Below are 11271 nucleotides of genomic sequence, written 5' to 3'. Positions count from 1 at the left end.
CAGAAGCGCGGGAAAGGGCCCACGCTCCAGCGTGACGTCATGGAGCGCTGCCGCGCTGCCCTCCCGAGGGAGCTTCGTTGTCCCGCGTGTTTGAGACCCCTGCTCTATACCATTAGTCCTGCTTCTGTTGTAGGGGGGTTCCCCAATCCTTTTAGAATCCGGAAGCACCCCATTATTATGCCGCTGTGTCCGAGCATTCCCAGGTTGTGTTCTTACAACAGCCACTGGAGGAGACATATAATACAACAAACGGCAGCGAAAGAAACGCAGCAGCCTGTACGCAGAATGACGTAAGCTTTACTGAATATTTATAGGAAAATAAACCCCCATTTATAAACCGAGAATATTTTCCATTTAACATAAATAAATTTGCCATAAACATAATAATAATACTGTGCATCAAAATATTGAAATGGAGGAGAAAAAAGAGAAAATAGCATTACGTGTCAATACATGAATTTTTCTAAAAATTGACCTTCGGCGGGAGTAAATTTCATATTCTGCGAAGTGACACGCAGCACTTTCTGAAAACAACCGGCTATTACTTAAAGGGAATGTCCACCTTTACAACCAAGACTGTTCCAATGTATCCAAAACAAAAAAATTAAGCAGCTTTGCTAATAGTTTTAATTAAAAATGTCTTATCGTTTTGGGTCTACAGCTCCTTGGTAGAACTATGCATCTCCATGGTTACAGACTACAAACAAAGCCTGTGTAGTCTGATCCTGGGATCATACACCCATCTGTCCCCTACACACATTTGATAGGTTAACAAATAGTAGGGAGGCATATTGATGGCAATATGACCGCAGGATCAGACCACACTGCATTTGTTTGTAGTCTGTTACCATGGAGACACACAAGTCTGCATTGGAGCTGTAGACAACAAACGATAGTCTTGATTACAAATCTCCTATTTCCTATTTCCAAAATACTTCATTTTCTATTTTAGATGCATTGGAACAGAAAAAAAATTGGTTGGGAAGATGGACATAACTTTTAAAGGGCACCTCTCCCCAAAAAAATTACCAGGGCATACAAGTCCTTTATATAGGTAGATATATCCATTTTTGGGAAAGCTGGGCGACGATTAATATGGCTACCAATTTCAGATTCGACAGGATTGTCCCCTGACTTTCCCAGACCCCTGAATGGCAAATATTTTATTATGAAGCAATAGAATAGCTGTAGTGAAGTGGTATAGCTGTTTAGGAGTCTGGAAAAGCTGGACCCAACCCCTCTAAGAACTAAGGGCAGCCATATTGCTTGTCTCACCCAGCTTTTCCAGAAAAGGAATTCTATTTAGCAGGTTTTTTTTTGTAGGAGAAAAAGCAAAGAAGTGAAGAATTCCTGGGGAAAAAAACAGTCCCTATAATTCCTGGTAATTCAGGACTAATGCTACATGCTAAATATGGTACAAAAAATATTCTGGATGAACATGCACGCACTAGTCCTAACGTTCATGTGTACATGTCGGGGGGGGGGGGGGGGAAGGTTGCTTTGATTTTCCTCCGATGAAGGGATGGCCAGGTTACGGCAGGGTGCAGCTCCCAACATGGCCATGCACTGACACTCGTCACCGAGACTGCCATCCACTGTCTGGGCTATTGGTCATCTGGCTGTACAGATGTAGCAGAGCTGAACAGTAGGCTCAAGCTGCAGTCCTATGGAAAAAGCAAATAACTTCAATGCATCAATGATAAACTAAGCTCTGCTTCATCTGTTCATCCTCCAAAACCACTTGCAATCTTGCGGTAAAAACTACCAGGTAGGTCAGTACAATCCTCCTCCAATTTAAAGTAAAATGTCCACCTTCACAACCATTTCTTTGTATCGTCCCAGTGCATTTAAAATAAAAAATGAAGCAACTTTATAAATAGTCTAAAAATCTATAATTTTTGCTATGCAGACCTACACGTCTCTATGGTAACAGACTACAAGCCCTGTGTAGTCTGATCCTGCAGTCATGTGTTACTCCCTTCCATCTGTCCCCTACTTCTTGATAACCTAACAAATGTATGTTAACGAGGAGGGGACAGATGAACGGAACTAAAACTGTAGGATCAGACTACACATGGTTTGTTTGTAGTCTGTTACCATAGAGACACACAGGTCTGCATATACGCTGTACGTACAAAATGATAGATTTTTAATCAAGACTAATCTCAAAGTGATTTCATTTTAAATGCATTGGAACTATAAAAAAGGTTGATTATAACCTTTGTATAAGAGGTTTAGTGATTTTCCAAAAACAGCGCCACTTTTGTCCACGGGCTGTGTCTGGTATTGCAGCTCAACCCCAATCAATTGAATATCAGATGATAGACAAGATTGGCGCTGCTTCCAAAAACAAGTCTCATACAACCCCTTTAAAATTTGAGAGAGAAAAAAAAAAATTACGAAAATGTTTGAAAGAATTTGCAGCCTACACGGTGGTAGCGGAGGGTCGATACTAGGGGATATCCCAAAAACAATTCAGTGGTTTTCTTTGCCGGATACAAATGATAATGATGCGGAAAGAAAAATCTGCTACGAACGTCATCTGGTTATTTATCGGAACTCTTCCGCGGTCTACGGAAACTAGACATGTTTTCATTCAGTGCGTAAATTCTACGGGAGAATTCCTCAAACTCCCCCAGGACTTGCTCGTCGCACTCCACGGCCACGGCGCGGTCCACCGGAATGCTGTTAAACTCTTCTAACTGATCCCCCGTGGTAAAGTCTGAGGCTTCGGTGCCGAGAAACTCCTCGGCCTGTTCCACGGCGCAGTGCAGGTCGCCGCTGAGGGAGGGGTGAACGCTGCAGGGAACGACTTCACTTAAAAACTCCATGCTTTCGTTCTGCAAAAAAGTTCCATTGACCGCACAGGAGTCGTCGGAGAAATGCTCGGCCTGGCTGCACCCATGGCTGTCCGTGCTGTCGCCATTAAGGCTGTCGCAAAAATCCTTGCGAGCGCTGCTCTTGGATGCGTCGATGCTGGCGTCCAGGGAGGAGGCAAAGTGCCCTTTGTCTGAAGGCGTGGCCGGGATTAATATCGCGATGGGCTCCGCCACGGCCGCCTTGTAGCTCGGTGGGGGGGTTCTGTATTGCACTTTTTCATTTTCCGAGCTGGCGCGCTTTCGAGGTCCTTTTTCCGGTGTTGGTGTCCGACTAGAAAACCCAATGTCGTGGCTTCCGAAAATGGAGCTGGCCGGTCTCTTTGGAACGGGGATTGCACTTGAAGTGTGATGTCTGTCACTGGTGGAGAAATGGACAAGAAAGATTAGCGATCGGGACCATACAGAGATAAAAGGGTCGGTTTTTAGTCGGAAACAGCGCTGCTCTTGAGAATAGGCTATGTCTGGTATTGCAGCTCGAGTGAATGCCGCAATACCAGACACACCCTAATTCCTCGCCAAATTATCTGCTTGCCGTCAGTGAATGGAAACACTGTTATACACAAACTGAGGCTTAACACCGGTCCTGTTGCACGGCTCATTACAGTGTGTCACAGTGTGTCACAGCGCAGTATTCTTATAAGCACACACATCTCTCCAGTCTGAATAGTCTGTTACAATGTATCAGTGCAGGTAAATGCATCAGTCAAGGGTCTGGACTGTTTACCTAAAATAGTGAGTCACTGTACATGACATTTACAAAGCAACTGTTCCTGAGCTACATCCTGTATTATTCTCACTATTCTGCTGATGGAGTCACTGTTTACATACATTATTTATCCTGTACTGATCCTGAGTTACATCCTGTATTATACTCCAGAGCTGCGCTCACTATTCTGCTGGTGGAGTCACTGTGTACATACATTACTTATCCTGTACTGATCCTGAGTTACATCCTGTATTATACTCCAGAGCTGCACTCAGTATTCTGCTGGTGGAGTCACTGTGTACATACATTACATTACTTATCCTGTACTGATCCTGAGTTATATCCTGTATTATACTCCAGAGCTGCACTCACTATTCTGCTGGAGGAGTCACTGTGTACATACATTACATTACTTATCCTGTACTGAGCCTGAGTTACATCCTGTATTATACTACAGAGCTGCACTCACTATTCTGCTGGTGGAGTCACTGTGTACATACATTACATTACTTATCCTGTACTGATCCCGAGTTACATCCTGTATTATACTCCAGAGCTGCACTCACTATTCTGCTGGTGGAGTCACTGTGTACATACATTACTTATCCTGTACTGATCCTGAGTTATATCCTGTATTATACTCCAGAGCTGCACTCACTATTCTGCTGGTGGAGTCACTGTGTACATACATTACTTATCCTGTACTGATCCTGAGTTATATCCTGTATTATACTCCAGAGCTGCACTCACTATTCTGCTGGTGGAGTCACTGTGTACATACATTACATTACTTATCCTGTACTAATCCTGAGTTACATCCTGTATTATACTCCAGAACTGCACTCACTATTCTGCTGGTGGAGTCACTATGTGCATACATTGTATTACTTATCCTGTACTGATCCTGAGTTACATCCTGTATTATACTCCAGAGCTGTACTCACTATTCTGCTGGTGGAGTCACTGTGTACATACATTACATTACTTACCCTATACTGATCCTGAGTTACATCCTGTATTATACTCCAGAGCTGCACTCACTATTCTGCTGGTGGAGTCACTGTGTACATACATTACATTACTTCTCCTGTACTGATCCTGAGTTACATCCTGTATTATACTCCAGAGCTGCACTCACTATTCTGCTGGTGGAGTCACTGTGTACATACATTACATTACTTATCCTGTTCTGATCTTGAGTTACATCCTGTATTATACTCCAGAGCTGTACTCACTATTCTGCTGGTGGAGTCACGGTGTACATACATTAGATTACTTATCTTGTCCTAATCCAGAGAAGCACTCTATTCTGAAGGCTTCGTAGCTAAAATCTCCAGTAACCCCTGCTTGTTCAGTGTCTGCACATAAATAGCTATGGTGATTTGAATTCTGGGAAATGTCATCCTTACACCAGGCAACGTTCAGTAAACTTATGCAGAAAAAAACCAAAACAAACTGCCCCTCCGTTATAGGAACCCTGATATTTACCATGCAATGACTACTCCAGGTAGCCACATTATACGGTATATTCCCAGCACCCTCTGTGTTAGTCCTTTCCAAGAACTCATTTCTTTCTATCACCGGCCTCCGGAAACACGGACGCTGCCTCATTGCCCTATCAAGCTTTCGACAAACGCTCCTTGCAGCGGACTATACTACAGCTGGTAAATCTTCACGCGGCAGCGCCCACTGTATGGCATGAGAACACCTCTGCCAAGAATACCTTTCATCCTTTGTTTCCATCGCTCCAGTTCTGACATCGCCGCGGCGAGAGCTATAAATGGACAATGTTGAACTCGGGCTACGGCCATATGAGACGTCTACAGGGTTATACCCTATGCCAAACCCATGTCAATGCAAGAGCGAAAATTACAATCAGTTCTCGCCTTCGTGGCGGCTGCGTAAAAAAAATATAAATCTGTATATATAAGGAAGATGTAATTCTGATGAGGGAGTGTGAACAGAAGGGCGACGGGACGGCTGACGTGACAAAGTACTGACGCAGGAAGCCATCTTCTCCGATGGAGTGTGGGTGTCGTACCGATGAGTAACGTCTTCACAGGCACCTCCCACCATTGGGATCCCCCCCACAACTAGTTTTCTCTACACCAAGAAGTGGTGACGTCTGGACAGACGGGACGTACTCCAAAAATAGACTGGAGGTCGCGAAGATAGGTCAATGTTGGAGGTCCGACCACTAGTAGTGCTGCTGCCAACTCAGCGCTCGAATAAGGGGCAGGGTTGCCAACCGTCCGTAAGTTTATGGATAGTCCGCAAAAATTGGTGTTTTTTTCTGCCGTCCGTAGCGTCTGGCAGAAAGAAGCACCATGCGGGATTTCTCCACATTCCCTTGGAACGTTGCACTGCGTATGCGCCAAAATGTACATGCGCAGCACAAAAGGAAGAATAGGCCGCGGGGGGATTTCCAGATTCCGCTTAACTTCTGCGGAATCTGAAAATATGCAGGCCGCTGTCACGTGAGGTCGGTATCGGAAGTGGACCAGTGCAGTCACCTGACCTCACATCAGTGACAGGAGGTCAGGTGACTGGACCACTCCCGGGGGCTGGCACCGACCGCAATCAGAACGCCGCCGCATGACCACCTGGCTCCTCCTAACAGCGAGTCACCTCAGGCAGAGCGGAGAGCGGTAGGCTACCGCTATGGGGCCATACAAAGGGGGGGGGGGGCGTGCGCGGGGCCATCCACAAGGGGGGGCTGTGTGTGGTGCCATCCACAAGGGGGGGCTGTGTGTGGTGCCATCTACAGTGGGCATTATTACTGTGGGAGCAGAAATGGGCCACGGTTACGGATGAGCACTCTTATTGTGTCAGCACTGAGGGATCATTATTACCACTGTGGATTACAAGTTTGTTTAGAGGGTGGGGTACAGGTGGGGAGGGTGCTGGAAAAGAGAGAAACCAACATGTCCGTGTGTCACATTCTGCAGAGACGAGTCGTGGCTGGAATAAGTGGTCACCGTGGTCTGGGCCGGAGGGAGGGCGAAAAAATAAAAATAAAAAAAGGGAAAAAGTGAACGACTCTGATCAGAGAAAAAATCACGTGAGTCAGCGGGGGAAGCTACAGGCGGAGCTGTGATTGGTCAGTCGCTCCTAGCCCACATGTGTCCGTAAAAACTGGTCTGTCCGTGACTTTTAGTTCAGTCGTCCAGAAATGACTGACGTGGAGTTCGGCAACCCTGATAGGGGAGGGGCTGCAGATCGGAGATTCGGACGGTTGAACATATAAATGTAAGAGTAAAGAATTTTCGGGACCACCAGGAGCCTAAAATAAAAAGTTAAAGCCTCAATTTCCTAATCGGTTTTCATGTTCAGTTTCGTCCGGACCGCCCCCCTTTAATTAAACCCCTTGAGTAATTCTATGCTGCTGAGGAGTTAATTGCATTTCTGATTTATATTTGGGAAAGCAATAAGACCGGCATTACAGCATCCTCGGGGGCGGCAACACAGCTTTCTGAGAGCCCTGAATGGCAGCTGTCTGATTAACAATGCATATATCACCTTCTTCCATGGCACTTAATTACTAGACAGCTTTGCCACTCCTGCATCTGGGAAAGCGACTACTCCAGTGGGAGCTGTAAAGACGGCCATCTTAGTTGTCACCCAACTTTTCCACAGACCGGTACAATAAACAGCGACTTGAAAACGCAGGAAAATACAAGGACCGATCAACTATTCCTGTGTCAGTCACCTCTGTAATATCGATTATTATACCGGAGCAGGAGTGGCCGGAAAACACCACTAATAACTAACTAACACTGAAAAGTAAGATTGTTTCCATTCACTGACCGCAAGAATAGATCTTGAAAAAGTAATGGAAGAGTAATAGAAGCAGGATTTGCGGCGACGTTCTCAGTCCTATATTACCTTGGCTTCACATCCAACATAAACCCTGGTTATAAACTCAGGGTAATACGGTCTCCTGGATTGTGCCACAGTTTAGGCACGTACAGAAAATAGATGTTTAATGTATATATATCTGTATGTAGTGAGCTCCCCCTAGTGGTGGCTACAGGCAGCAGAATACTATCAAGTAACACTATGGAAGCCGTATACATCTGTATGTAGTGAGCTCCCTCTAGTGGTGACTGCAGATAGTGAGAATGTTATCATGTAACTCTATGGGAGTTGTGTATATCTGTATGTAGTGAGCTCCCTCTAGTGGTGGCTGCAGGCAGCAGAATGTGATCATGTAACTCTATGGGAGCTGTGTATATATGTATGTAGTGAGCTCCCTCTAGTGGTGGCTGCAGGCAGCAGAATGTGATCATGTAACTATGGGAGCTGTGTATATATGTATGTAGTGAGCTCCCTCTAGTAGTGGCTGCAGGCAGCAGAATGTGATCATGTAACTCTATGGGAGCTGTGTATATATATGTATGTAGTGAGCTCCCTCTAGTGGTGGCTGCAGGCAGCAGAATGTGATCATGTAACTATGGGAGCTGTGTATATATGTATGTAGTGAGCTCCCTCTTGTAGTGGCTGCAGGCAGCAGAATGTGATCATGTAACTCTATGGGAGCTGTGTATATATGTATGTAGTGAGCTCCCTCTAGTAGTGGCTGCAGGCAGCAGAATGTGATCATGTAACTCTATGGGAGCTGTGTATATATATGTATGTAGTGAGCTCCCTCTAGTGGTGGCTGCAGGCAGCAGAATGTGATCATGTAACTCTATGGGAGCTGTGTATATATGTATGTAGTGAGCTCCCTCTAGTAGTGGCTGCAGGCAGCAGAATGTGATCATGTAACTCTATGGGAGCTGTGTATATATATGTATGTAGTGAGCTCCCTCTAGTAGTGGCTGCAGGCAGCAGAATGTGATCATGTAACTCTATGGGAGCTGTGTATATATATATGTATGTAGTGAGCTCCCTCTAGTGGTGGCTGCAGGCAGCAGAATGTGATCATGTAACTCTATGGGAGTTGTATATATGTATGTAGTGAGCTCCCTCTAGTGGTGGCTGCAGGCAGCAGAATGTGATCATGTAACTCTATGGGAGTTGTATATATGTATGTAGTGAGCTCCCTCTAGTGGTGGCTGCAGGCAGCAGAATGTGATCATGTAACTCTATGGGAGCTGTGTATATATGTATGTAGTGAGCTCCCTCTAGTGGTGGCTGCAGGCAGCAGAATGTGATCATGTAACTCTATGGGAGTTGTGTATATCTGTATGTAGTGAGCTCCCTCTAGTGGTCACTACAGAGAGACAGAATTTAATCATTTAACTATGGCTGTACAGGAGATTAGGAAAACAGAGCGCTCACCACTAGAAAGATAAAGATCTAAAATAACCCGCACAGACTTTAACCAGTTCAGGACCGGGCTATTTTGAGCCTTCAGGACCAGACATCATTTAGCCATTTTTAGCACGTTGGTTAAACGGCTAGAACTTTTTTTTATTTGTTGGGCTAACGACGTGATTTTTGCGATGTTTTTTTCCGTAGACAATGCAGGTTTCTTTTTTTACCGTTTTTATACACATCCTTTTTGCTATTTTAGAATTTTTATTCTTAAAGTTCAAAAAATAATAGTAAAAAAATAAGCTTTTTTTACTTTTCAGCAATTTTTCTTTGGTAATAACATCGTTTTACCCTAAAGTAGACCTTTTATTTGTGATTGTCATTGTCTACCGTAAATTTTAAAATATTAAATGTCTATATCAGGGTTATTGGGTCAGCGCTTTTGTTACAACAATGATTGGCGGGGGTGGGGGGTATTTTATGTGTATTATTATTTTTTTTTAAATTGCACTCACTTTACTTTACTTTTTTTTTTATTACTGTGGTCTGTCCCTCAAAAGGTCAAAAAAGACCTTTGGGGAACTTTATATTTATTTTTTTCTTTCTTGTAGGCCCCATGCACACGAACGTAAAAACCCCCGTAATTACGGGCCCATAGACTTCTATTGGCCACGGGTACCTCCCTGTATGCTTACGGGAAGGTGCCCGTGCCGTTGAAAAAGATAGAACATGTCCTATTTTAGGCCGTAATTACGGCACAGGCAGGCCCATAGAAGTCTATGGGGCGCCCGTAATTACGGGAGCGTTGCTAGGAGACGTCAGTAAATAGTCACTGTCCAGGGTGCTGAAAGAGTTAAGCGATCGGCAGTAACTGTTTCTGCACCCTGGACAGCGACTACCGATCACAATATACAGCAACCTGTAAAAAGATAGAAGTTCATACTTACCGAGAACTTCCTGCTTCTGTCTCCAGTCCGGCCTCCCAGGATGACGTTTCAGTCTAAGTGACGGCTGCAGCCAATCACAGGCCAATCACAGGCTGCAGACAATCACAGGCTGCAGCCAATCACAGGCTGCAGCCAATCACAGGCTGCAGCCAATCACAGGCTGCAGCCAATCACAGGCTGCAGCCAATCACAGGCTGCAGCCAATCACAGGCTGCAGCCAATCACAGGCTGCAGCCAATCACAGGCCAATCACAGGCCAATCACAGGCCAATCACAGGCTGCGGCCAATCACAGGCCAATCACAGGCTGCAGCCAATCACAGGCTGCAGCCAATCACAGGCCAAATCACAGGCTGCAGCGGTCACATGGACTGCCGCGTCATCAAGGGAGGTCGGGCTGGATGCCGAAAGAGGGACGCGTCACCAAGACAACGGCCGGTAAGTATGAATTTCTTTCTACTTTTACTAGGGAAAGTGCTGTCCCTTCTCTCTATCCTGCACTGATAGAGAGAAGGGGCTGCCGATTAGTGCAGTGCAATTTTGCAGCGAAAACGTGCCCGTAAATACGGGTGGAATACGTGTGACAAAGGACCCGTATTTACGGGAGGGAAAAAATAAGTTCGTGTGCATGAGGCCTTACACCATGCTTTTCCACTGTAACTGGAGTTGCACAGCAGCCCCAGTTACAGGGGAAATCAGCCCTCTCATAGTGACGATTGTCACTAATAGGGCTGTGCTGGGTCTAGTTAGACTCAGCAGCAGTCTGTCAGTAACGGCACCCGGCGATCATGTGACCTGTCACATGAACACTGGGACCAATAGAGACAGCGCTGCTGCTGCTGCCTCTATTCCTATACACAGCATTCATTGAGCGCTGTGTACAAGTGATCGGAGAAGACATAAGCAGTGAAAGCTGCTTCTATCCTCTCCTCAGGGTCCCCGGCAGTCACTGACAGCCGGAGACCCGACATTCAGCTGCCCGATCTCTCGGGAAGCAAGTTAAAACTCGAGCCATAAAAAGTCTATGGCGCAGGTTTTAAGGACCCGTCCCTGACCGCTGGCCGTAAAAACACAGCCAGCGGTCGGGAACCAGTTAAAGGGTTTGATCAGTTTAGAAAACCCATTTTCATACCCCCTATTAGAAAATTCTGAGGTAATATCGGGGGGTCCTCTGTTGAGGATCCTCATCTCTTGGTCAGAGTGGAGAGCGGTTACATAGAGCGTCTCTCTCTGGAGGACCTGTCCTGTATTACACAGACAACACATTGATATGAATGGACACTGTGTAATACTTCATTTTTCCTGTGGTGGCGCTGCAGGAAAATTAAACACTTACTGCCAGGTTTCCGAACAGATTACCATTGATCGCTCGGGGTCCCAGCAGGTGGACACTTAGAAATTTCCCTTGAAAATAATCTGATCTCAAACAAGTAGGGATTGGTCAAAGTGTAGAACCCCTTTGAGGAGAGTTAACCAGAAAC

General features: G+C 45.5%; 1 protein-coding gene across 1 annotated transcript in view; it reads right to left on the bottom strand.

The window, feature by feature from the left end:
- Positions 1-296: 296 nt before the first annotated feature.
- Positions 297-11271, bottom strand: part of UVRAG (UV radiation resistance associated) — a 103375-nt gene continuing 92400 nt past the window's right edge. The window contains exon 15 of the mRNA XM_075851339.1: positions 297-3237. Coding sequence (XP_075707454.1) covers positions 2547-3237 — 691 coding nt within the window. The 3' untranslated portion in view covers positions 297-2546. The remainder of the gene's footprint in view (positions 3238-11271) is intronic.

Source organism: Rhinoderma darwinii, chromosome 2 (assembly GCF_050947455.1).
Source record: "Rhinoderma darwinii isolate aRhiDar2 chromosome 2, aRhiDar2.hap1, whole genome shotgun sequence".
In the NCBI taxonomy this organism is placed as follows: domain Eukaryota; kingdom Metazoa; phylum Chordata; class Amphibia; order Anura; family Rhinodermatidae; genus Rhinoderma; species Rhinoderma darwinii.
This window is presented reverse-complemented; position numbering and strand designations above follow the sequence as displayed.